We start from the raw sequence: 27,971 nt of genomic DNA on the forward strand, positions 1-27,971 counted from the left end.
CATGAACCCTACCTTCTTACATTTTCAGGAGTAATTAGTTCTTTGAGCAGCATTATAGAGAAAGTGTTTAAAGTACTATATGAACAGCTCTCCATATGGATATAATTTCAGGGAATTTGTAACAATTTTGTAAACGACAATATAGCCTAAAACCATTAGCCAGGCCTCAAGAGTCTGTGACAGAGAACAATAAGAATTCATTAATTTTATCTTCTGCTAACGCTAACGGGTCTATTTGAAATACAACTATGTTAGAGAGGAACAGCGAGCAGCTGTTGACTAATGATGTCAACATTTTATATGTATACAATGATGTCCTTATATTTATCAAGGGACAAACATGGCAAACTGACCCAACCAGGTAAATAGCTTCACGAAGGCAAAGCTGAGGATACATTGTCCGGGAAGGAAGATACGTTATCAAAACTAAAAGATGGGTATGCATTTTTATCTCTATGAAGAAAGAGTGTCAAAGTGTTCACTGCGTAGATCTGATACCTTTGTCCATGCTGAACAGTTCTGTACTAATCAAAGAAAAAAGTACTAGGACTGCACCTTCTCTGAAAATATGAATATATGAAATAGATCCACCAAAAAACTTACACAGGCTTGTAGCTATCCAGGCATTTTGTGGAAGTCTCATTATCAGGCCTGGTAAACAAAACCTAAATCCTGCAAACCCAGCTTCCGTGCCAGAGTGTGCTGCTGACCATGTGCAGTGGCCAGGGCTCCCCATGCGGTGCCACAGCCCCATGGTGTGTTTAACCAGGGACTGCCATGCTGTGAGGGACCATCTCTACTCTGCACCAGCACAAGCATGACAGAAGTGGCACAGGGACCTACCTCGGGTAAATGCTGCCAATTGCTTTTGTGGACAGTTTTCAGCCAGATTTATTCCTTGATCTGTTCCACGATGAAGCCAGATCAGCACAAGTGATTGGGGAAGCAGAAGAATAAGACTGGAGGAAGTAGGAAACTGTTCCTTCTGGAGGACTTGTGTTGATTTATACTTACATGGGAGTAACAAGAGCCAGTGTGAAGGGAAGGGAGGCAAAAGGCAATGGCAGGAATCAAGTACATCTTGACGCCCACCTCATTCAAGGATCATCTATCCCCAGTATAACCTGGCAGTTAAATACCGAAGCTAACCCTCTCTCATGAAGTGGGAATGAGGAGGACTTTCTACTGAACACCTTGGTAACTGATGAACACACTCAGAACACTAAAGTGCCTCCCTTGTCTAATGTGATTTGATCAAACACCTCCTCTCCCAGTCTAACTGGTAGGCTCATTCCTCCTCTCAACCTGTTGTAACTGAGGCAGGGTGGAAAGAAGACATGAGTGAGTGAAATCTGTAACACAGTGACTAAGGTAATTGCTTGCAACTGAAATTGAGTTCTTGTGCTCAACGTCAATTGATACTTTGCATATAATAATCTGTTGTCAATTAGATAAAGAATGAAAACCCCAGTACTTCTCCATCCATGTCAATGCCTGCACTAGTAAAATGTTAGCTCGTGTTGTCTCCTGTTCATTTTGGGGTGCTTCCATGCAAAGCAGATATGCCTGACTCAGAGAAAGCCCTACAGCAGCTACAGCATTTAGTTCACCGAAAGATGCAAGCTCAGACAGAAAAGAGATCTGAATCCCAGCATCTGACTTCTGGGTGCAACTACAGGCAGAAGACACAGCAAGTATCCTCAGCCTTCTTATCTCAAGTGTGTTAGGGCTGCACGTGAAGTCAGAGGGGACCATTGGCTCCGCTCTGCACCCTGACACGCCTAATGCATAAACCAGATGAGGAATTGCTCGGGACTGTCAAGACTGAAGCAGCTTTGCTGGTTCTCAGAAGCAAACCTAGAAGCACATCTGTATTGGGAGCATTCAGAGCTGAATACGGATGGTACACGACATGTCCACGGAAATCTAGCCACCTGTAGACACTTAGGTGTTGCCAGGCTAAAACCCATTTAACAGTAGAGGAATGGTCGCTAGGGAAAATGATCAGCCCTGGTTTTCAATGCTTTCAAAGGGATCTGCAAATCATGTGCACCTTTGAAAGTCGGAGTCCTGGGATGTGGTAGCAGTTGCTTACTCTTTCACTTTGGCTCAGTCCCCAGGCTTGGACACAAACAGCTGAAATGGTTCCTAAAATGGAGATGTGATATTTAACACAGCAAACCCAGATGAACTGCTGTACAAACTTAGATCCCAAGAGAGGCTAAGTCATTACTGTAATGACCAAACCATATTGTCTCAAGAAGTTTTGTGACAATCTCTTCTTCTGAGCTTTTATCACAGCAAAAGTATTACTCAGAGCAAAATAAAACTCCATTTATTACAATTCAGAAACTTAGATACAGTAAAGGGAATCAATGTTGAGCATGCACATTACCATTATAAAATAAATATATTACAGAATTATTGTAATAAGCTTTAAAAGCAAACTAAACATCAGACACCCGAGAAGCTCAGAATTAAATGTAAAATTCCAAAAATCTCGGTATGTTCAGATCTACAGAGGTTCAGTAAATGCAGTAGTGCAGTTGCATTGTAAAATGCACAACCTTAACCCTGTCCTAACACACCAATTGTATTCATACAATTAATGTAATAGTTATGTTTTAAAGACTGTAACCAAAATCAGGTTTTCTTTCTTCTCTCATGGTATTGCTTTAAAGACTGTTACAAGTTGTTTGGCACACCTTCCACAAAGCCTGATTTTTCCTGCAGAACCTGCCCTGCTACTTGGCAGTGCACATCACCGAGTTATACACACCTGTACAATTAATGTACCTGCTAATTAGAGGAGTTGTTTGTGGTAGAACTTTAAGACCAAGGCAACTGAACAGAGCAGAAGTTTTCAGGGATAGCAATAAATGTTTCCAAACTGTAACACAGAGCTCGTTTGTTGAATGGGATATGAAACATTTTGAGAATTTGATGTAGTTTAATGTCTCAAAATACACTAGGAATAGAATATATTAGGACTTCTGTTGATCTGAACATCCTGCCAGAAATACAAGCCTCTCCCACTGAGATGCATTAGCAATGATACACAGAAGGAAAACTAAAATCAAATGGGCAGTGAATTAGATATTAAACAAGTGAATAACCACTTTGCCAGAATAATTCTCTCCCCTGAAGTAAGATCAGTCAAGGTTTTATGTCATTTTAAAACAGCTGAACATGGCTGTCAGACACCAGTAATATTCTCACCAGCAGTATTCTAAGAAAGTCAAGCACATGGTACCTAGACATCAAAATGTAATGTTTTGACTTATGATTGAAAGCCAGAGAGGGAAGCAGATTGAGTTACACAGTAAGTACATATGGCACAGCTTTGACGTTTGTTTTTTGTAACATGTATTTTCAAGGCAGTGCTCTTCAGGTTTATTTTAGCATAAAAATTCTGTAGATCTCTAAAGCCACTGATGAGCGGGAAGATTTTACTGATGGTAGCCCACAAAGTAGGAAAAACGCATAATGTACCACTATTTGCTAGCACCCCTTCTCCCATCGCTGCTAAGAAAGAACAGGTGCCAGATTTAGTTCAATCAAGATTAATGAGTGACAAACATTAAGTAATAATCTCATCAGTCCATGAAACAAAAAAATTACACAAATCGAAAATTTTTCAAAAGGCAAAACCCTTTTGCTTTACATTTAACATGTTAACATATCCAAATTTCACAATTTTCACCCAATGCAACTCTCTGAACAAAAACTTGCCTGAACAAAACAAAGCTATACCCAAGTAACCAACCAGTCTGTACCCTCCTTGTTCCTGGTTAAAATGACTAAAAAGCCACGTGTCAGACACTTACAAGACATCTTCTTAAAATAAGTCCACCATATATTTGGTGCCAGACACTCCACAGTTCATCTTTGTGACCATGAAAGCTGGAAATTAACTTTAAAACCCCTCTTCAAAGCTGAGATTTTCCTTTAATTACTTCACACAAAAAAATTACATGCAGCTCGCCACAGCCTTTAGGTAGCTTTTATATTTTTTTCTCTTTGCTAAACAGTTGCACAAGCATCAAACTGCCACGCAACGTTACAAAAGCCGTGTCAACCCACAGCAATGGGGATACAGCGCTCCTGCAGGAACTGCCATCAGGTAAGATGTTTTTATCCCGGAAAATGAAACAGCAAAAAAATATATTTCATAAATAAATAGTAATTAGATGTTCGCTCATCGGTTCAGATTCCGACTCGAGGTTTTCGCGCACCCCGGCGCTGCTGCACAGGCACGTTCCCTCAGCCGGCCTGAGAGGGAGGGAGGCCACCTGCCACCGCTACAGGCCGCTGCCGGGCAGCGGCCCTGAGGCGGGACCGGCCCCCCCGAGGAGGCCACGGCCGTAAGGTCCGCCGGGCAGCGGGGCTCGAAGGCGCCCGCCACCCCAGGCCGGCAACCCTGGGAGGGGGCTACTGGCCCCCCTCCCGCCGCTGCCGTACGCGGCCCCGCGCTCCCCGCCCCGCGCCACACGCCCTGCGCCCGCCGCACCCCCTCGGGCCCGCAGCCCGCCCCAGGGTCTGGCACGTGGAGCACATCGCTCCTCTGATTGGCTGCCGCCACCGCGCGGCTCCATTGCTCGGTTTAGTCCCGGCGCTCTCGCGCTTCTGGCCGCGAGAGGGTGCGCCTCCCCGCGGATTGGTGCGGCGGCACCGCGCATGCGCCGCGCCTCGGCCTCTCCCGTGCTGCCGCCGGCTGCGCTCTGGCGTCGCGCGGACCCGTCTCCCTTCCCGCTATGGCGGCCGCCATGGAGGAGCCGTTCCCTTTCCACGGTCTCCTGCCCAAGAAGGAGACGGGTGCTGCCGCCTTCCTCGCCCGCTTCCCCGATTTCGATGGGCGGGGGGTTCTGCTAGCTGTGCTGGACACCGGCGTGGACCCAGGGGCGCCGGGCATGCAGGTAACGGGCAGCGGGGAGGAGCCGCTCCCGGCGGCGGCCCTGAGTCACGGCGGCGGGGAGCGGTGGGGGGGCGCCCGGGCCCTGCCGGGCTGCCCCGTGGCGTGGTGGCGGCCGCGCTGCCGGGGGGGGCGGGGAGCGGTTATGGGAGCGGGGATGGGGCGTTAGTGCGGGAGCGGCCATGGCCCCCGGGCGGCCCCAGGCGTCGTCGAGGGCGGGGGAGGCCCCTGAAGGGCTGTCCCGGGGGCTCGCTGCGGGTCTGTTTGCTTACGGTCGCCGCTAAGTGTGCGTTCGCGTGGGCTCTGGTGCGGGAGGGCGGGGGAACCCTGTAGGCAGGGTCTCCGCACCGGTCCCTTCGGGTGTCTCCGTAAGGATCCTCCTTTTAAGCCATTCGCAGGCGTTGTATGGTACTTAAGTCTCCTTGGTTACCTTCTTTCACGTAGAACGCGTTATAAAAGTATACTTTGTATTTTTGTTGAACCTTAGCGTTACTTCAACAGTAGGTAGTTTGAGGCTACAAACAGCTGCATAGATCTTTTACATGAGAAGTGTATTTCTGGCAAAATTTGCATACCTCTTCCTCAGTGCATTTTTCACGCGTTGTATCGCAATAACAATCTGTATCAAACTTGATTCTGCCAGCTGGTTTTGGATCTGCCAGCTTTGTAGCTCAGACTGCACAATGATTGCCTTCATGGCCTTGATCTCAGTTTAGTAAATTCCTGTGTATGTGACTTTTAACTTTGGCGCTTCTCAGCACTTCCTTATTTCTTCTTAACTCTTGTCTCTTAACATGTCTTTATTGTTCAGTTTTGTATGTGGCCTTCTGTGTCACTGCAGCTTCCAATTTCTTGATGTGGCAGAGGAAGCTTTGAGAAATGATCAGAGAATTGTATGTAACTTGCTCGGATACTGCATCTTTTTTTTTTTTTTTATTTTAACTGAGCAGGGCCTGTGTTGGTTTCTGCCCTTTGGCACAGGTGCAGATATTAAAGTGACCTAGGACAGGGACCTAACTAACCCTGTGGATTTTTAGTTCAGTGTTCTGAAATGACTCCGTACGTGGTTCAGGTAAGGCAAAGGATGAGAGAAGAGAACAAGTTGGGTGGAAGGAGGGACTTGACAGCTGTAACTTCGATTGATTTAAACTGAAAGTAGTGCTATTGGCAAAAAGTTGTGTGTAAGTGAAATAGTAATTGGGAAGCTTAAAGAAAGCTAGCTAGAAAGCAAAAAGATAATACCGTGTGCAGACCAGCAAGTAGTAAAAGACAATTAGAAAGATGTGAATATAAATGGGTTGTGCATAGTTCTGAAGTTTCACACAGAAAAGCAAAAAACCTAAGTCTCTAGAGGTTACAGATGAGAAGTGGTGAACAAAAAAACCAACAACAAAAGTTTATGGGCAGTAGAGGGAAGCTTTGTTCTGAGATAGGTAACCCAAAGCTCATAAGGTGTATGTATGAACCCTCATGACCTCATTGTTGACCATACCAGTTTTCTTCACCTATTTTCTTTATGTGGAGGATGACATTTCAGGCAGCGAAGTAAAAGATTTTAGAGAACTCTTAGTGGGGGGATGTGCATGTGGATTTAATCTTGCAACGGGTGAGAGTGAATTTGTAGGAATGTTAAGAGAAGCGTGTGAAGAACCTGTGTGCTCTTTCCACACTGCCCACTTACCTGACTTTGACTACTTGCTGACCTACAGAATGGGGAGGCTTTTTGGACAGGGTACAGGGAATTTGAAATTACTCCTCTATCTGTGGAATATTGGGCAGTTTACATTTTGCCTCCATGGAATAAGGTAGTGTCGTAAGCACAGACAGCGAGACAGCATAGCTGTACTGTGGCAAGTAGTTTCTAACCTTGGGACAATTTTATTTTTTTTTTATGCCCCTGTCTTCTCTGTTGCTGCTTTTTCTTATGGTCAGTCTTATTGTCAATTCTTGGCCTGACATGGACTTAGATCTATGAGAACTGAGTCAGTTGCTTAGAGGGAAGAGAAGGCATATGTGGCAAGGCCGGTAGGTATTACAACTTTGAGTTCAACTTTGTCATTAATGACTACAAGCCAAAATGAGTTACCCTGTTTTGAATATAGTAGGCTTCTTGGTGAAGACAAAACAGTTCATGTTTTGCTGCCTAGTGTCTCATTCCTGGGTAGGGTTCCTTTGTTTGTTGGTGTTATGCTTTCGTTTGTAAACACTGACACCATAAATGAATAGCACATGATCACTTAGTGAGGGACAAAAAAGATTTGGGGACAGACTTAAGTACTGGTATGTTTATATTCTTCCATTGACAGTTGCTGCTATAGGGGAGACTTAACAGACCTTCTTACATCAATTTAATTTTTCTATTGGTTGCCTTGCTTTGCCACATAAACTGTTAATCCAGCTTGTACGTACTTTCCTTTTCTTTCTGAATCTTTTGTATTTTGTAGCCAGTGCCCTCTAGGGAACTCTTTTCACCTCACCTTCCCTTAGCTTTACATTCCACCTGTTCATGCCAGCTGTAAAGTTCAGCTTGTCTACTTTTTTTGTGCTAGTTATTTCCCTTCTCAGCCTTCTTGGTAGAATCTATTTCCTATCTGCCAAGTCATGGTTTGTAATGCCTTATTAAGGCACAGCAACTGATGAAATTTTAGGTGAGGAGATAAGGTATGTTTAATGGAGTGTTGCGGTTGTGTACATACAGTCTTTGTTCAACCCCACCCTGTCCTTTTCCTGTTGCTGTTGTCACTTCTTATATTTTACGATAGGTAACTCTGCTCTTCTTGCTTCCTGCGCTTTTGCTTATTTTGTGAAGTGCCTGTTGGATTTACTGTTTACTAAAATTAGCTTTTACTTTTATGAGAACCTTTTAGCAGTAGCAGCTAGTGTGGTTTGACTTGCTTTTCAGCACTGAGTTAAAAAAAAAAATGCTTTAAAATTATTTGTGATGATGATCAGCTGTCCTGTGACCAAAGTGCTTGTTCATCTCTTATTGCTGCAATAGCTGTTGGTTGGGATCAGTACCGTCATATGGCTTGGCAAAAAAATGCTCAAATGCATCTGGCTTTTCCTTTGGGATTGTCACAGATACAGGTGCTCCTCTACTTCTGTTATACTGATCACCTGCAAGGATTATGCAGATAGATTATTTTTAATGTGCTTAATTTACTAATTTATGTTTTACAAAGTCAGAGCTAATTTGAAAGTATGTTTTTCAAACTTCATACTAAAATGTATAAGCAACAAAATAATTTTGTGTTATTTCTGCAAATGGCTGTAGGTAAACCATCATATTAAAGGTGGAATTGGGGATTTTGTTATAAATACGATTAAAAATATTTTATAGTGTATAAAAGTTTTCATATTTTGAATTTTAATGTGAAGAGTACTAGAAGTGTCTTCTCTCTGTAATGAATTTATTACTTCAGGATTTTTCTGTTCACAAGAGAACTGATCAACTTCATTTGATTTTTAAAATTTTTCTATTTTTATTCCCCCCCCCCCCCCCCCCCCTCAGAATGACAAGACTTGAAAAGGAAAACCCAGCTAACTCTTTGGGTTTCACTGTAGCATTACTACTGGTAGGCAGTATGCCAAACAGTGGTTCATGTCAGCAGAAGCAGCCATATCAGTTACTTGCACTAAATGACCATGACCCTGTTTAGGTCATTGCCATTAAGAACTGAACCTTGGGCCTTTGCACCTGAAACTCTGAGTTTCTTGTGTCTGACTGAAAGACTCAGGTTTGTTGATTCCAGTTGTATAAACTCACATGCATGTGTGGACCCGCAATTCAGCTAAGAGGCAAAGAGCCATATAGTGTAGGACTTGTGGGTTGCCTTCCTGGCTAGGAAACAACTTTCAAAATTACCCAAGCTTGCTACAGCATAAATCTGTGTTCTGGCCACCTGTTGCAGTATAACTTGTCTACTTCAAACAAGTCATCTTGGATTACATTTTCATTCATGTTTTCTTGTGCTTTGATCGCCGAATAAGTCACTCTGATTAAAGGCATACCGAAAAATGGCCAGTTCTGATAATCTCAGGTTTGGCTTGCAGTTGCTTTATTATTGGAGCAGGTCTTGACTTCTCTGTGAGAGGAGACTGGCATATGAAGGCATTAATTACAAATGCTAGAAAATTACATGGTTTGAGTGCCTACATACTGTGTTTTCCAAGTAAATTTTCACTGCTGTGTGTGTAACTATTCAGTAGATGTTTTACTAGGTTAACTAACAGTTTTCCTAACTAAACATGAATTTCTGTGAACAGAGAAAGAGTGGAAAGAATGTTGGCTTCTGTAATGGAAATTCTTCCTTAGCAAGCCTCTTTAAAAGAAGTGTTTATCACCTTCTTGGAAATTAAATAAACGTCCTTTTCTGTGGTTGCTGTTAGTTTGGGATTTTGGGGGTTGGTGGTTTTTTTGTTTGGTTTTTTTTTTAGCTGTTTTAACCTGCCTTTATTTGTGGAGCAAGGTTGCTAGTTATTTTTCTGTTTGGATTTGTAGAGATGGTTTTTTTGTGTGTTTCAGGGAGTTTTTTGGGGGTTGTGTTTTTTTGTTGTGGCCTTTTTTTTTTTTTAAAAAAAAAAAAACAAAACCATGAGCATTTGACACCTTGGGAGTATTTACTTGTGGAGGCATGATAAAAGCTTGACCCTTGTCTTTATGGCAGCAACAGAGTGACTTTTATGAAACAGCTTGATCATGTTAACTTCCAGGAGCAGAAGTCGCAATTCCTGAGCATGATTTCAGCAAAACTACCTGCCATATACATTATGTTTAGCATCAGAATTATTGGTGGAGGATAATGATAACAATACCAAATATTTAAATGGTAGAAAGCAGCAAATGTTGCTGCTTTTCTGAACAAGAAGCTTCTTTACTTTCATTGTAGTGTTTAGGAGGTGTTGAGGAAATTATTGATTTCTTTTTTCAACGCAATCTTTAACGTAGAACTGTGAAAATAGGTGCATACGGCCGATTCATAGTCATAGAATAGATGGGGTTGGAAGGGATCTTTTAAAGGTCATCTAGTTCACCTCCACTGCAATGAGCAGGGACATCTTGAACTAAATCAGGTTGCTCAGAGCACCATCCAACCTGAATGGATGTTTCCAGGGATGGGGCATCTACCACCTCTCTGGGCAACCTGTTCCAGTGTCTTACCACCCTCATCATAAAAACTTCTTCCTTATATCTAGTCTAAATCTACCCTCTTTTTCTTTAAAACCACTACCCCTTGTCCTGTTACTACAGGCCCTATTAAAAAGTCTCTCTCCATCTTACTTGTAAGCCCCCTTTAAGTATTGAAAGGCTGCAATAAGGTCTCCCCAGAACCTTCTCTTCTCCAGGCTGAACAACCCCAACTCTCTCTGTCTGTCCTCACAAGAAGTGTTTCATCCCTCTGGATTCATTTTGCTCTTCCAGCAAATGCTGCTTTATATGGAGCGTAGTTTATTTGATGAATAAACTCATACAGTACCTACTAGATGAAGCATGTCATTACAAGAAGATAACATTGAGTATTTTTGTGTAATGTTAAATAAAGTTTAAAAATACTAATCTTCCTCTTGGTAAATGTGTAGAAGGTTCCTCTAGGTGAAAATAACTTCAGGTAGGTTAGTGGTTTCTTTTTTGATGTTATTTGGTTCCCTGCAGCTAATGTAAAATCTATCAGGGCTAGTTTTCATTTAATTTGAGGAGGCTTTAAATTTATGCTCATAAACTCTTCTTAGCTAGGCAGCTCTCTTTCTCCTCACCCTAGTGGAAATACTCCTTGTACAGTATTAGGTGCATATAGCCATAGCTGCTAACACTTCAGATTGTTTAAAACATGAATCAGTATCCTTGAAACAGGAAAAATAAGATCATGGTGATTTGTGTTCCTTTTTAGTTTAAGCTCAGTTAGGACTTAAACTTGTGAGTGCATGTACTTCATTCAGTACCTTTTACTTTGTTAGTTGTGCAGTCATTACTGTAAAGTTTGGTGGTGTAGAAGCAGTGCAGCAAATAATTTGAACACAAATAGTTTTTGCAAATAGTTTTGCAAATGTAGTCTTGGTTTTATATTGAGGTGCCTGGGCTTTATTAATACAATGTTGTAACGTGTTTCTCTTCCAAACCCTTTTTACAAATAGGTTCCTGAATTTATGTAACCAGAAGGATGCACACATTGCTCTTAGTTCACTGAAAATTTAGTTTCAAGTTGGTTTTATGTCCTTCAGTTAAAGGTTGGGTGCTTAAGAAAGTTAGTTGGTATTTTTATTAATAAACCTGGAAATACCAGGTAGGTACCTGAAGGGTAATCAACTACATTTTCAGGTTTTCTCTGTTCATATTTTCAGATAACAACTGATGGGAAACCGAAGATAATTGATATAATTGATACAACAGGCAGTGGTGATGTAACTACATCTACCATTGTAGAACCTAAAGATGGGGAGATTACTGGTCTTTCTGGAAGAACTTTAAAGGTGAGTATTTGGTGGTATAGAGACACCACTGGGCATCTTTTTCTTTCTTATTTAACAACAGATTTAGCACCTGTTCTGGTTTCTGCACAACTTCCTTTTAACCAGATGTTGTGGTTTGACCTCAGCTGGCAGCTAAGCACCACACAGCCACTCGCTCGCTCCCCCCACCCCCCACCCCAGCAGGGTGCGGGAAAGCGAATTGGAAGAATAAAAGTAAGAAAACTTGTGGGTTGAGGTAAAGACGGGTAATAATAGGTAAAACAAAAGCTGCATACACAAGCAAAGCAAACTAAAGAATACATTTACTGCTTCCAATTGGGCAGGTAGGTGTCCAGCCGTATCTGAGAAAGCAAGGCTCCATCATGTGGGACGGCTACTTGGAAAGACAAACAGCATGCCTCCAAACATGCCTCCTTCCCCCAGCTTTATATGCTGAGCATGAGGTCATACGGTATGGGATATCCCTTTGGTGAGTTTGGGTCAGCTGTCCTGGCTGTGTCCCCTCCTAGCTTCTTGTGTACCCCCAGCCTGCTCCCTGGTGGGGTGGGGTGAGAAGAAGAAAAGGCCTTGACGCTGTGCACAGCAATAGCCAAAATGTCTATGCCTTAACAAACTGTTTTCATCAAGAATCCAAAACAGCCCCATACTAGCTAGTATGAAGAAAATAAACTTCATCCCAGCCAAAACCAGCACATCAGATACTATCCAAAACTAATACTGCATTTGCTCATCTTCATATGGTTTGCTTGACATTTCTTTCATGTATCTTTATGTTGAATATTCTCTATAGTTGAATGGGAGTGTGTATAGAGTTTTATTGGGGGCTTTGTAGTCATTTAATTATTCTTTGTTCAAATCGGTATCTGATAAGGTTTTGGAAGTTGGCTGAGGAAAACAGGCCAACACGTTCTAAAAATATCAGACATGGTTCTGTCTTTAAAAGTTCTAGTATTTTCTACATTTGGCTGAACTACAAAAGGAATTTTAAGCTCACGCTAAATAGTTCTAGAGAATGAAAAGTCTGTGAGGAATTACTTGTAGGCTCGCTGCATTCTCACTATAAATAGAACAGAAATGGTGTAGAGTTCTCAGAAGGAATACAATGAAATCTGGTAGAGGTCTCAGCTATGTAGAACAGCTGATGTTACTGACATGTTCTTGACTGGCTGGTTAGATTGATGAGGTGATATGGGGGTATCAAATCTTTGAATCTCTCCATGCTATTTGCTTTCTTGCGAATTTTGCACAGAATATGATTGTAAGGGTGAATCTGTTGCTCTTTTTGCTGTTGTTACTAGGAATGGTGTATCTGATGTATTGAGAGTCTAAGCTGCAGCAAGATAGGAAATTGGGCATTTAGATGTTTGTCATGACCTCTAACCATAATACCGCTTCATACTAGGGTGCTTCTTTTCATTTATAGTACTATTATTTCTTCAGACCTCTACCTGATAAAGGCACTGCTGGGGCTGTATGTTACAAAAAGGGCAACTGATACTTTAAGGTGTTCAATGGCAGTGTCACATTAATTGGTACTGATTCCTTTGGAGCTCGATTGAAATCGCCATGTCATGTTGTTGAAACTTAGTGCAGTAGTTACTTCATGAAGACAAGAAATTGGCGATATTTGCAAGTCTGTTCTGCTAAGTTCTCTTCCACAGTGTTGACTTATTTGTGGATGTTGTTGTTTGGGGTTTTTTTTTTTTTTTTTTACACCATTAGTTCACCTATTTCTGAATACACTTTTCTGCAGATTCCTGCAAACTGGGTAAATCCTTCAGGCAGATATCACATTGGCATAAAAAATGGCTATGATATTTATCCTAAAGCTCTTAAGGAAAGGATTCAGGTAAGAAATTACATTTTGCTTCTGGTGTATAATCATATTTTAGTGTTCTGATTCTTAAGTTTTTCAAGGAAACTGTACTGTGTGATTTGCTAACACATGTAGGCTGCTAGCTAGTTGAGGGTTATTCTCTTACTGATTTTTTGTTTAGTGTTGACATGATCCATTTCTTCTGTGATTTTTTTCAGAACAACAGGAGGTGGCCCTCCTCACAGTGGTCCATTGAGGCAAAAAGTCTAGAAGTTATTGATACCCGTTCCTTTTTCCTGAGTGGCAATTGAAGTTTATTTATAGTATTGTACTGAACTTTTTTAGCCATTGTCTCTCAAATCGGAATTTTCAAATTGTTTTTGTAGTCTTCATACATTGAAAAATATGTATACAAAGTATTGAGGAACATGGTTTTATTTTACAGAAGGAACGCAAGGAGAAGCTCTGGGATCCTGTTCACAGACTGGCTCTAGCAGAGGCCTGTAGGAAACAAGAAGAATTCAATGCTGCTCATAGCTCTCCCTCCCAGGTTTGTATACATCTAAACTTTGCAATAATCCGTTACTGGTTGAGAGGAATAAAATATTTTATTAGATGAGTGAAGGAAAGATACTTGTGATTGTTTTGGTAGATAACTTACCAGTGTATCCTCTGATTAATTGTAAAAGTCTGTAGATGGGTGGTTGGTTGATTTGCTTAGTGTGTTAGCTTTCTAAAATTGTTGTCAAATATGAAAAGGGTATTACTTTGTAGCATATTTTTAGTAAGTTTTATTTTTAATAAATCATGCTCCTTTTGAGGCTGTCATCCTTGCTGTTGTCAAAACTGTAATCTTCTAAATATATCCTTTCTTTTGTAAACTAGGTACTACAATGAAATACCAGAAATACCTCAGGTCACTTCTGAATCACTTAACGATATGTTAAAAAAACCCAAAACAACATGAAGGCTTTAAGTATTACCAATTATAGACATTGGAAATAGTTATTCATAGTAGACCAAAATAAATAGTGTGCCGTTGAAGACCTTTGAACGTCCAGATGTCTGAGACTCCTAGGGTAGTCTTAAATTCTTGATGAAGTAATGGAACAAATGTATAGCATCAGAAAGGAATATAGGATTACCTAACTTGTAATAATTTTAGAAATACTTTAACTGTATTTTTGTTGCCTTATTAGGTAAATAAGCTAATAAAGGAAGAACTTCAAAATCAAGTGGAATTGTTGAATTCTTTTGAGAAAAAATATAGTGATCCTGGCCCTGTATATGATTGTTTAGTATGGAATGATGGTGACACCTGGAGGTAAATGCCTAACTTGTCAAAATTGTCTTGTTCTCCACATAAAACAACAGCTTGCATTGAAGACTGTGTTAACTTTTACATCTACCCTCGTTATAGAGGTCTTAAATATTTTTTGCTTTAAAATAATCCTGCTGTATCACTTGAATTTCATGACAAAGTTCAAGTCCCAAATGAGATGGGATAGAATGAAGTTTAAAACAGCGTGATATAAAGTGTAAGCTTACAGGGTTTTCCTGAGTCAGAGTAAAATTGCTTTGAGTATCCATTGGTGATGGTCATGGGGAAAAAAAAAAAAGCAAAAACAAGCCTTTGGATAAACTTCAGGATGTAACATGGCACTTTTCTTGAATGATGATGCGCACCATACAAAACAGTTGGATAAGACTGTTATGTAAGAAGTTTGTGTACCAGCACTGAACAGCTAGCTTTAGTAAAATTTCTTCCTTGAAGAAATTGCCTGAACTTCTGTATGCATGTTTTTCAAAGACAGGTTTATTTGAATTTAGGAACATTTGAAATCAGTTTATTTAGAGTTCTTTGTAGTTTCTGAATCGAAGTGTAAACAACCAGCTTTAAAAATAGTGACTTAAAGGTAACATACCATAAACACAGCACCAGACTTCTTGAGGTCATTGTGGTGCTTTTTACTGGGGACAGGGGGAGATAACTAAAAGTTTACAGCAGCTGGAAAGTTGCGTTTTTCTTTGTCAACAGAGCCTGCATAGATACAAGTGAGAGTGGTGACTTAACTAGCTGTACGGTGCTGAGAACCTATAAAGAGGCACAGGAATATGGATCTTTTGGAACATCTGAGATGCTGAATTATTCTGTGAATATATATGATGATGGAAACCTTCTTTCTATTGTGACAAGTGGAGGTAAATGAAAGTAATCCTAAGAAAATTTTGCTGCTGAGCAAGTATTGTGGAAAGCAGCAATTTATGTTGGGTTCCTGATTCTGATACTCCGGGTAGCTCAAAGCAGCTGTCTGAATACAGCGTTCATTACTATGGCTATCATTTCCTGAACTAAACCTATAATGACAGCACGTTACCAAACTTGCTTGTATTTTGGCTGAAATGGGTCAAATTGTGTTCATATATAATTGTACACATAGAACGTGTAAGCTTAGGTACTGCTTTAAGATGTTCCTGCATCTTAAAGCCTAAACTAGAGATCACCTTCTTTCAATGTACCTTTTTTGTTTTGTTTCGTAAATATAGGGTGGTGATTTTTTTTAAAATTTTTTTTTTTTAAGCTGCTGTCCTTTGTGCTTGTGCAATTTAACAATTTAAGAATCTTAAATGAGACATCCATGAGCAAAAGAGGTGTTGATCTATATTTCAGTTTGGATAAACTCTTTTTGTGATGGCAGGTGTCAGTATATCTGTAGCTTCAACCGTTCCGAACCCATATTTGTGTATTCTTCATATAGTCATGTTTTGTTTTGGAAGCATCCTCAGTGGTTAAGGTGGTATGGATGTATTTGATTTGAAAAATGCTCTCAATTTCTCATGAAATTATCCCATCTCAGCAGAACTGTAGAAGCAGTTCTGGTTTCTAAATTGCTGGTAATTTTTTTGAGAGATTCTTTTGTGTACTACTTGTGTGGGTTTATTTCTAACTTTTTTTCTTAATCTGCACTGAGTCATCTCGGACACAATTTTCATAACTTTGAGTAAGAAATGTTAAGTCTTTTGACTTAATTGCACTAAAAAAGTTACTTAATACTGCCTTTTTCTGTCAGCTGCCTCCTTTCTCCCATCAAAAAACTTTTATTTTGCAGATTGCTGCTTATGGCTTTATTTTTTTTTATTAGTATAATATGACATTTATTAAACGAAATTATTTGAACGCTGGGCTCATTTTATAGACTCACAGGTTGGAAAAGACCGTTAAGATAGAGTCCAACCATTAACCTGATGCTACCAAGTCCACCACTAAACCATGTCCCTAAGTGTCACATCTATGCATCTTTTAGATACCTCCAGGGATGGTGACGCAGCCACCTCCCTGGGCAGCCTGTTCCAATGCTTGACAACCCTTTTGGTGAAGACGTTTTTCCTAATATCCAATCTAAATCTCCTCTGGTGCAACTTGAGGCAGTTTCCTCTTGTCATGTCGTTTGTTACTTGGGAGAAGAGTACACCTGCCTACAGCCCCTTTCAGGTAGTTGCAGAGAGCGATAAGGTCCCCCCTCAGCCGCCTTCTCTCCAGGCTAAACACCACCAGCTCCCTCAGCAGCTCCTCACAAGACTTGTGCTCCAGACCCTTCACCAGCTCCATTGCCCTTCTCTGGACATGCTCCAGCGCCTCAGTGTCCCTCCTGCAGTGAGAGGCCCAAAACTGAACAAGGATTTGAGGTGCAGCCCCACCAGTGCTGAGTGCAGGGGGACAATCACTGCCCTGGTCCTGCTGGCCACACTGTTTCTGACACAAGCCAGGATGCTGTTGGCCACCTGGGCACACTGCTGGCTCATGTTCAGGTAGCCATCAGCCAGCACCCCCAGGCCCTTTCCCACCAGGCAGCTTTCCAGCCGCTCTTCCCCAAGCCTGTAGCGCTGCGTGGGGTTGGTGTGACCCAGGTGCAGGACCTGGCGCTGAGCCTTGTTGAACCTCACAGTCGGCCTCAGCCTGTTGATCCAGCCTGTCCAGATCCTGCTGCAGTGTCTTCCTGCCCTCAAGCAGGTAGACACTCCCCCCGACAACTTGGTGTCTGCAAACTTAGCAAGGGTGCACTTGATCCCCTTGCCCAGGTCACTGAGAAAGTATTAAACAGGAGTGAGCCCTGGGGAACACCGTTTGTGACTGGCCACTGAGTGGATTTATAAACTTACAGCTCAATATGTGAAAGTTGAGCTGTAGTGCATTACATTTGTATAAATTAAGTGATACATATAAATACAGTGATACAACTTTTCATTTGCTCAGGAGCACATGGAACACACGTAGCTAGTATTGCAGCTGGGTACTTTCCAGAAGAACCAGAAAGAAATGGTGTGGCTCCTGGAGCTCAGATTCTTGCAATCAAGATTGGTGATACAAGACTAGGTACAATGGAAACTGGCACTGGTCTAATAAGAGCTGTGAGTATTTTACTGAATAAATGATTAAATTCAGCAGTGTGACTGAATTGTAGAACATTCTCTGTTCTACTTGCTTTATAGGCTGTGTGCACGATTCTACAGTATTTCCAACAAAAATATTTCAACAACCAAACACAAAACCTCACCCCACCCCCAAATCCTAAACAGACAAAAATAACCAACCAAAAAACCCTGCAAAACCAACTAGAATATATCTTAAGACTAATGTTTTAATAGAAAACAAGACTTCTGTTGCATAGAGTACTTAGGTTTTTCAGACTGACAGATTTGCAGTGTGTCTGGCGAGCTTGATGCATGGGTAAAGTTACTTGTTTGCTTATTTACAGTTCCTCACTCTGTGCTATGAGTGTATTTCTTTTATAGTTACTTAAATAACTATAGAATACTTGTATACTTAAATAAATCTAGAATAGATACTAGTATCTACCCATGTGGCTGCATTTGTTTTAAGTCTGTTTCTTAAGAGTGAGGGAAAAATGTCATTCCTTTTTAATAATGACAGGTCCAAGACCTTTTCTATACAGTGAGTTGACAGGGAAAATTTTTACGCAAGAAAAGGAACTGAAAGTAGAAGATTAAATGGGCCAAAAATACAATATCTTGCTATAGTAACATGAAGATGTACAATAACATTTTTGACTTTTGGGAATTTAACCGAACTGCACAGGAATGGAGAATTTTTTATGTTCTAGAGGACACACACTTTGGACAAGACTAGTGATGTCTGCAGGGGTTTTTTTAGGATAGTGTCTTAATATATAGCTTGGAACATGGCAAGAGTAAGACTTCAGAAAGTGGGTGGTTTTGTTCTGTTTGTTCACTGGGAAAATGCCACTTAACTGACTGAAGTAAATTACTTACTATTGTAGAGTCAAAAGAAATTTATTCCTTTTTCTTACATCTGTAGCAGATCAGTTTAAGCAGATGTTTTTAACCATTCCTTAAGTGACTTATTCTATGACTAGTATGTATTTTGACTTTTACTTTATCAGATGATAGAAGCAATAAAATACAAATGTGATCTTGTCAACTACAGCTATGGAGAGGCGACACATTGGCCAAATTCTGGGTAAGTACTGCTGTGATTGATACAAAGTAATTCCATTTCTGTGATGCTAAAATAGATTTGTTGAGCTCTGTATAAATGAACTGTCAGTAAGAATAAGTTATCCAGGCCTAAGTGACTCATATATATTAAACTGTTGCATTATATTTTTAACAATCTTTGGAATTTAAGTAAACCTGATACAAGTACTGTTGATCTATAATACAAAAAATATTTTAGAATAATAAGTTTTTTGTAGTTGGAACACCACGTAATCTGTGGGGTTTTTTTGAAATTTATTATTGCTACATAACTGTTGCTCCTTTTTAAAACCAGAAGGTATTTTTTTGTGGTCAACTTCTACTAGAACTGCCTCTACAAGGTGTGGGAAGCAGGCTGTGTAATATTCTTTGTTCTGTGGCTGGTCACAGAGGTTCTACTAGAAATGGGAGTTTTGTCCTGTGGGAGGAAGGCAATGCTGTTAATTACTTTTTTTTTTTTTCTCTTACATCAGGAGAATTTGTGAAGTTATTAATGAAGCAGTGTGGAAACACAACGTAATCTATGTTTCAAGTGCAGGAAATAACGGCCCTTGCCTTTCTACAGTAGGATGTCCTGGTGGAACTACATCTAGTGTAATAGGTAAACAGTTTGTTTTGAGAAAAAATTTTGACAGTCTTCAGCTTCTGTCTTTTCAAGTTTTGTAGTTATATTACATGTTTGAGATCCTGGTTGATTGCTGAACTAAATCTAAAAAAGTATCAAGGACTATTGGGCTGCAAGATTAATTATGAGGGAGGCACTTGCTGTACAGTTAGGTGAGTAAAGTTAGATTGTTACTTTCTTACAATTCAAGACCTTACTCATGTAGGAAACAGGTAGGTGGTGAATGGTCTTGATTTGATGTGGCTTTGTATAAGATTTGCAAAAGAAGTCTTTGTGGTCTGACCTGTTTGAAGATTCCAAGATTATTTTTTTAAATTGTAAATGTCTGAACCCACGACTTTACTTAGACTGTTGCTGCTGGTGAATGTAACTTGTAAAAGTTGCATTTGTAAAAATGTCTGGATTTGATGAGATGAAAAATGTGTGTTTCCATTCTTAAATATGAAGCAAAAAGTCTTCTAGTACTGAATTTAAAAAAGAGAAATATTTTATTTTCACTTTCAATAAAAATTAATTGTACATCTGAAATGCTTGAATGTTTTTGACAGGTGTTGGTGCCTATGTATCACCTGACATGATGGTTGCTGAATACTCTTTAAGAGAAAAACTGCCAGCAAATCAATATACTTGGTCATCCAGAGGGCCTAGGTAGGTTATACTACAAGAACAAATTCATTACTTCAGGCTTCAGATTATATAATTCAGGATCTAAAAACCTGGTCATTAATACCAGAATAAAAGTGTTTCTTTTCCATGGGAAGAGCATAGGTAACCTGTTGTTCTTGGCTTTTGTATATTGGGCTCTAGAATGCCTAGGGAGGGAGAACTGCCTCGGCACAACCCATACGTTTCAGGAAAGTGTATTTGATAAGCACAAACCTATTCAGAGATGATAAAAGTTGTTGAAAAGTTGTTCAGACATTTGGTGGGTTTTCTGAGTTCTATTTTTTCAAAGGATTTTGTTTCCCAGAGTGTTTATTTAATTGAGTTAGTGTGGTGAAGTTAACTGTTCTGTTAGTGTTAGAAATTGAAAGAAATACTGTTACTATTAGTGGTATTGCTTCTGGCTTCAGTGACATTCATATTATGGCACAATTTACTCGAGGATTTTGCTTGAGTCCAGTAGAACTGTGAGTAGGCAGAAAAAAATGCTGTTCTACCTTATGTTATTGAAAATTATCTCAAAGTTCTAGAAAAGAAAATTTGGGGGCAATGTAAACTTCAGGTTTTATTTCATGTCATGTCTCAGAAGCAGTGGGTAGTAATGTGGTAGCTAAAAGAAGAAAAAAAGAATAGTGTCTCTTCCCAAGGTCTTGCCTGTGTTTAGACTGAAATTCTTGCGAAATGTGGAGTTACTGTATACTGTCTCTTGTAGTTTTGCCTACAGTAGTATTGGATGAAGGGAAAAAAATAAAAAACGTAGCTTCAGCCTGGTCTTTGGTTTATTCACTGATTACATAGCAAACACTTCTCTATTAGCATTGGTCTTTAAAGTTAGCTGTCATGGTGTTTGTGTATTTACAGGCAAGTATATTGTTCAGAGAACCTTATGCAGAATTGTCATGTTTCATGCAGGGAAAAGAGAAATACGGTCTCTGCTTTCAGCTGAGAAAGGGAGAAAGAATCGTAGTTAATATCAGCATACATACAGACTTCATATAAAAAAACTACGGTTTGTGTGTTTTGTCACTTTGCGTTGTAAAATAGTCGGAATAGACATCTGTCAGCTGAAAGGCACAAGCCTGGTGAAAATAGGATTCCTCTTGTATAGGGTGCAACATGCAGGTGACTGGAGAGTTCCTAAAACTTTGCTAGAGCGGGCTTGGGCTAGGGCATCAGTCTGTCTGAGTACGCATTAGAGGCTTTCAGGCAGGTACTCTGAGCACTTCTTGGCCAGAAATGTCATGATACAGACCTGTTTTATAGGGCTGTCATAAAATACATACAAACATTACATTACAGTATCATACTGAATACTCTGGTTTGAGACAGATTTTAGGTATATTGAAGCTGTTAATGTGGAATATAAATACCCTAAAATACCATGCCTCTCCACAGAACTTAATAGCTTCAGGTACAGTGCTGTCCTTATTCAAGTGGTGCAATTTTTGTCTGTCCAGAGCAAGGAAGATGGACTGTATCTGGCTCATACAGGTGAAAACTAGATGCTGCTTTAACTGCACCATAGGAGCTCACTCCATTCTTAAATATGCTTGGGCAAGAAAGAGAGATGGCTTAGCCCCAGCTGATCCTGATCCACCTCTTGATGTTCCTTTTTTTGTCTTCTCCCCTAGGTCTCCTTGTCTTAGGTTCTGTACTGTAATTCAGAATTTGACCTGGTAGTGAAGTGGCAATGTATAAAATTAGAGATTTGGGTTTTGGATCTTTTATAGTCTTACTTTCCCTTGTACTATTTTTCTTTAAAAATAATAGCTGTTAAATAGGCTATGTAGAATACTAATTTATTTAAATGTTTAATAAGTTTGTTTGCATGCATTTTCTAATTCAAATCGCAGAAGGTATTTCACTGACTAAACTGAAGCCTGGTGAAGAGTATTGAAGGACTGAACGTTTAGAAAACTTCCACTGTAAAACCGGCATAGCTGATGATTAATGTGACATTTTAAATTGCTATTTAGTGGTATGCTTTTTCTTGGATTTAATGGGTTAATGGATTTAGTGAAGTAATATACTTGTGAATGTTCTCTAAAGCTAAAATTATTTAAGTGCACAGATGATTTCAAGATACAGTGTGCAGAAAAAAAATATTTGTTTTTCCAACCATTCTGTTTTAACACTAGCACTGATGGAGCCCTTGGAGTAAGTATCAGTGCCCCAGGAGGTGCTATTGCTTCTGTTCCAAACTGGACTCTCCGAGGAACACAACTCATGAATGGCACATCCATGTCTTCTCCCAATGCATGTGGAGGCATTGCATTAGTGTTGTCAGGTAATGTGCTACAATGTTAAATATGGATGCGTAACCTAAGAGATCAGATACTTTTTCCCCTTAACAAAAAAGAAAAAAAGTTGCTGTAACTTTACAGTTTTTTGTTGTATCAAATAATACCCTTATTTTTAATTTCAGGACTCAAAGCTAATGATATTCACTACACTGTTCATTCTGTCAGAAGAGCTTTAGAAAATACTGCTGTGAAAGCTGAGAACATAGAAGTATTTGCACAAGGACATGGTGTTATTCAGGTACTTTCTAGCAAAAAAACCCAACGTAATATGAATAACTACCAGTGAAAACCTAACCCACAAAAAATGAGCAGCTTTCTAGATGAGCTTACTCATTTTGCTCCGTGCTACTTGATTCTGAGCTACAGTCGAGGGAGAAGGGAATGTAGTGGGAGGGCGGGAGGAATGAGATAGTTCTTTCAGTTTCAGCATGGAGTTACTGTAGAATAAATGTGTTAACACATTCTTAGACTGATCAAAAAGGTATGGACATAAAAGTTGGATGTGGGGTTTTGTCACCCACGTGGATTTAGATGCTTAAATTCTGCCCCAGTGTTCAAAAATTTTTATGCTGTTGTCGGAGAGATTTGAATTTGTTCTGTGCAGACAAAAGCTGGAACTGTAAGTTCTGGGCAGTGAAAATACATAGATACCCACGCTGGTTCACAAAGCAGTACAGCTGTAGTTGTGCAATGACATTGCTTGCCTACACTGAAAAGTCTGTGTGTTCATTGTATCCTGTAGTTCGGAAATTTGTGATGTGATCCTCTGTATGAGGAAGGCACAGTAACAGACAAGTCTCCCTGTGCATAAGCTTAGGTTCTTGAAGAGCTGCTGCTATTTTTTGCCTACAGTCACTCCTGTTTTAGCCAAATAGAGGTACTGAGATTCTTCTCTCATGCTTAAAGATGCTAGGTATTAAATGCTTAGCCCAAAACTCATGTTCTGTTGATGCTAGAACCTAGTGGGTACCATCCACTAAGCATATCTGTAACAGAGTTTGATACAGAAGGCAACGATGGTGGTAGCCATATCAAATAAAAAACATTGCCACAGAAAAATTGAATGCAGCAGTCGTATTTCAGGATTTAGTAATCTGTGATTAAAGCGTGTTAAAATGAGGTTAAAACTGTTCTGGGACTTGTCTCAAAGGAGAGTGCCCTAATGTCTGCTGGTGAAAGTAGTTCACTGTGAAGTAGAAAAGAATGTAATGTTTTTGGAGTCAGTAGAATAGAAAGCGAGGTACAAGGCTGTCTTTTTAAATGAAAAAGGTGAACTTGTCATCTCAGTTTGCTGTGGCAGCTTATTTACATAAATCCAAGTTTGGATTTCATGACCTGATTCTCTTACTTTATATCGGTATATAAAACTTAAATGGGCATCCCATATTGCTTGTCTCTTATGAACTGCTGAACTTCCTGTGTGTATTAAAATGTTTAAATGCTTAACTAGTGTTGCTCTACGTATGATAAAGGTGTCTAAATTAGTATTCTAGTTCTGGGCCTTTGAAGTCCTCTTTGTCTTTGAAATCATCTCTGAAAATTTCTGTTACACATCTTTTGTTGGACTTGTGGCATGGGAGATTTGTCTTTTTAATGCTTTTGACTTTGTGTTCTGTGTGCCTGTTGCATGCTGAAAATGTTGCCTCATTTTCTATACAGAGTATTGTCTAAGGTTCAGTCAGTGCGGGTCAGGTAGCATGTGGGTTACTTGACTGTTTTTTGCTGTGCGTGCTTCATATTGAAGATAATATGCATAAATTACTTTAGTAAAAACACATTCTAAAGCAAGAAATTTCAAAACAGGTTGATAAAGCCTATGACTACCTCATTCAGAACTCGTCATTCATAAATAACGTAGGCTTTACAGTTACCGTCGGCAGCAACCGTGGAATCTACCTCAGAGATCCTGCCCAGATAGCTGCACCTTCTGATCATGGGGTTGGCATAGAACCTGTCTTTCCTGAGAATACAGGTAGGAAAGAGCTTTTATATATGGTGGTGTGGGAAATAAAGTATACTCTTTAAATAAAAAGCTGTGATAAGGAGGAGCAATAGGAATCTGTGCTGTAAAAGGTCTAAGTGCAGCTCTAAATTATGTAGTAAATGAAGGCATGCAGCTAAACAACTTTTCCATTCTAACCTCAGACTTGTAACTGCAGCACTTCCATGTAGATAACCATTGACAAAGAATGATTACTCTTCTAAAGATGGAAGAACTTACCCAGAAATTAGTTTCTCCGTTAATTTAAGACTATAAATTATAAATTTGGACTTTATCTAAGTTTCCACAACCTGAGAAAAATGTTAGTTTAACAAACTAGATGTATATTGGGTATCTAATAATGGATAAACATAAATATATCTGAAGGCAATACAGGGGTTAATACAGGTTTTAGTTACTAACAGAGTTAAAGTAACTTGTGCAAATCAAAGTAAGGTTTGACTTCTTTTCTCTGTAAACCATTTTGCCCTGCTTTATTAAGTACAAGTTGGAACTCCCTGAGAGACTGAATTACATTGTATTCAAAAAACGATCCATGTGCGAGCTTGTTACTAGATTAATTCCTTTCCTGAAACCAGTGATTCCCAAGAAAGTTGGCATGTGATAAAGGGGTGAGTTTAGGGGAAGAAAGGGTATGAGTCGGAACAGGTCACTGACTCAGAGTAACTTAGTTGTTTGACAGGTTACATTGCAATCAGTAGATTTCCTAAATTTTTTTAATTTATTTTTTTTTAAATTTTAAACTAAATTAAATTTTAAATTTTGCTGTATGACACTGAAAAATGAAATTATCATACGATAGGCTATTCTGCAGGAAGCAAATAATTTGCAAACAGTTGATTTGTAATTTATGACTGCCTTGTAGTGTGATGTTGTTGTTTTGCTAGTACCTGTCCAGTTTCTTTGCCGTGTCTGGTGTCTTCAACAAGACTGAGTCTAAGAAACTGTAATAAGAGGTTAAGGGAGACTGATCTGCTCAGTCTGTCTGTTCAAGATGTCTTTGAGCTTTTATTGCTTCTCATGTACCTATGAGGGAATTGCATCTGATAATGAAGTGCTCTTTTCTCTACTAAACAAAGATGTAATGAAACATCTGAATTAAGCTAAGGTCAATTAGGAGTAGGAATGTGGGAAAAAAAATTCAAAGTTTCATTAATCTTTGGAGGAAGAGAACATTTCAACTAGGGTTGGATGCTTTTCTGGAAGCTTTTCTAACATGGAAGCTTATTTGTGAAATCGGCTGAATTGACTGTTTGCAAAGTCAGACTAGATTATCATGGTAATTTTTAATAAACTATCTCTCACTTAGGTTGCTTTATAACGTGATTTGGTTATTATTATAACCATCAGAATTGGTGCAGTTGCTTTTTATTGTCTCTCTTTATTAGGCAAGACTTTGTATCTGTACGTGAAAGTTTATACCTGCTTCCAGAATATGTTGTGGGTAGCTGAAGCATTGCTTACTAGCCAATGTTTGACTGTTTCAGGGGGAATATTTCAAAGCTGGGTACAACCTTTATTTTGCTGTATATTACTTTATTTTACTGCTGCTATTTTATTTTTCTCAATGTAAAATAATTAATATTGAACATGATCCTTTGTGGAGATTCTGACATCCAGGGGCCCTAAGGAATTGGTTCCTGTTACATTTAAATGGCAAATACTGTGTTATAGTAGAATATGAGCACACATTTGTGTTATTGAACTGTTTTTAAAACTTGTTTCTTGACAGAAAACACTGAAAGAATATCTCTTCAGCTTCATTTAGCTTTAACTTCAAATGCACCGTGGATCCAGTGTCCTAGTCATTTAGAGCTTATGAACCAGTGTAGACACATAAATATTCGTGTGGATCCACGTGGTCTGAGAGAAGGACTGCATTATACAGAGGTATTGAAGCATTGGTGTTCTAAGCAAGATATTGTGCCCTTTCCTTTTCATGTGGTCTCTCAACTTTATATGGAACTAATTTTTAAGGAAATAAAAGCTGTGTGCTGTAGAGACCACACTCCATGTTGCTGTATAGACTGAATCCAGATTTCAGCAATAGTTATGCTATACAAAGTAGCATAGTACATGCCAATGGGACTTTTGACTATCTGTGCTTAAAAATAAAAGGATATAGAACATAGAAACCAAATAAATAACCATTAATTAAAGGTTTTTCTCTGGATATATTTTCACCTTTGACTATCTGGCTTAGTCCTGCATTATTGAGGATAGGGATTTGTGGTTTTAAATATTTCTGTCATTCTGTGGTGGCTAAGGGACAGGCATAGCTTTGTGGTGTTGCCATACAGTCTTATCCGGACCCAAGATTCTGCTTTACCTTGAGGAGTTGCTTGAGTACAGTGATGCAACCTGTTTTCCTGTTTCCTCACATGTACCCCATCCCATTTTGGAAGGTGAAGGAGGAAAATGTGTGGTAATGGCTGTGTACAGCAGAAATGTTTTGTGGACTTTGAGCAGCTATGTTCAAATTTGGACAAATCTAATATGAAAGCCATTAAATTTCTCATTTTCTTTCCCAGACATCCTCTTTCACTCCTGCAAAAGAAACCCACCAACAAAAAATATTTTTCAGCCTGCTCCATCCTCATCCCAAACCTTGTCTTAACATAGAAATGTTTCCATTGCATTGTAGTTGATCATAATGAAGATGATACCAGCTTGCTTTTTAGGGGAGTGACTTGCTTAAGATCCTTAGAGTTGCAAGTCTTCTGAGGTACCACTGAGAACATGTGATGAGAAAAGAACACTGAGAGCAAAGTGATGATGGAAAAAAATTTTCAGAGATAGCATTTATAGCTTGGCCATGAAAGGGATGGTAAATGGAACTGCAGTTTCTCAAACATAATCCTGGGAAGCAAGGATTAAAATATTTTTAATACAACAACAAAAATAGCTGAAATAGAAATAATAAGGCTGTCAGTTTCAACTCAGAATTGTCCCTAGGTTGAGCTTTTGATAATAGTGACTATCAGATGTGGGATGAAAGATTAAAAACTTCCGGGGAAAGGCTGAAACTAGTATTAAATGTGAAAATTAATTTTGGGGTGTTTTTCTGGTGAATGTTGCTGTTGTACTATTTGTAGGGTAACAGTTGTCAAATGAAGATCTCTTTTTTTTCTCAGTGCTAACTACAAAGATTCAAAATACTCTGCAACTGGTTTAAATTTAATGTTGTCTTCTGTTATTTTATTTTGACCAAAGATTTTAAGTGGCTGTATTTTATTTTGTTAGGTGTGTGGCTATGATATAGCAATGCCTAATGCAGGCCCTCTGTTCAGAGTTCCAATAACTGTTGTTATACCAACAAGGTCAGTAAACCCAGACTTTATCCGCATTTTGTAAGTTTAGTTTAATGTACCCACTTTACTTGTCGTCATCTATTTTACCACCTTATTCTCTGAGAGTTCTTGAACTTACTGTGAAGATTGATAAGGGAGCAGAGATCTGAAAAATTCTCCCAGCAGACTTAACACAGCAGTGGCTTTTTTGTAGTTTTGGTCCTGGCAGCTAGAAGGCAGTGGGTTCTGGTGGGCTTAGCCACAGTGGCAGCAGCTTACTGGTCCATCAGAATACTTCTGGCTTGTTGACCAGAGTATCAATTAATATACTCATAGGTGTAGGTTCCACTGGAGTTTGGTTTTGGGTTTGTTTTT

At 39.5% G+C, this 27,971-nt stretch overlaps 1 protein-coding gene across 2 annotated transcripts in view; it reads left to right on the forward strand.

Annotated features, from left to right (window-relative positions):
• The first annotated feature begins 4,676 nt into the window (after positions 1 to 4,676).
• The window catches only part of TPP2 (tripeptidyl peptidase 2), a 54,583-nt gene continuing 31,288 nt past the window's right edge, over positions 4,677 to 27,971 (forward strand). The window contains exons 1-15 of one of the 2 annotated variants that reach the window (XM_056327972.1): positions 4,677 to 4,916; positions 11,252 to 11,380; positions 13,134 to 13,229; positions 13,642 to 13,746; positions 14,396 to 14,520; positions 15,235 to 15,398; positions 17,452 to 17,606; positions 18,620 to 18,696; positions 19,187 to 19,314; positions 19,887 to 19,986; positions 22,140 to 22,288; positions 22,427 to 22,542; positions 24,108 to 24,276; positions 26,039 to 26,196; positions 27,550 to 27,626. In XM_056327972.1, coding sequence (XP_056183947.1) covers positions 4,755 to 4,916; positions 11,252 to 11,380; positions 13,134 to 13,229; positions 13,642 to 13,746; positions 14,396 to 14,520; positions 15,235 to 15,398; positions 17,452 to 17,606; positions 18,620 to 18,696; positions 19,187 to 19,314; positions 19,887 to 19,986; positions 22,140 to 22,288; positions 22,427 to 22,542; positions 24,108 to 24,276; positions 26,039 to 26,196; positions 27,550 to 27,626 — 1,910 coding nt within the window. In that variant the 5' untranslated portion in view covers positions 4,677 to 4,754. The remainder of the gene's footprint in view (positions 4,917 to 11,251; positions 11,381 to 13,133; positions 13,230 to 13,641; positions 13,747 to 14,395; positions 14,521 to 15,234; positions 15,399 to 17,451; positions 17,607 to 18,619; positions 18,697 to 19,186; positions 19,315 to 19,886; positions 19,987 to 22,139; positions 22,289 to 22,426; positions 22,543 to 24,107; positions 24,277 to 26,038; positions 26,197 to 27,549; positions 27,627 to 27,971) is intronic. The other variant, XM_056327973.1, reaches the window with a different exon arrangement.

Source organism: Falco biarmicus, chromosome 2, assembly GCF_023638135.1.
Source record: "Falco biarmicus isolate bFalBia1 chromosome 2, bFalBia1.pri, whole genome shotgun sequence".
In the NCBI taxonomy this organism is placed as follows: Eukaryota; Metazoa; Chordata; class Aves; order Falconiformes; family Falconidae; genus Falco; species Falco biarmicus.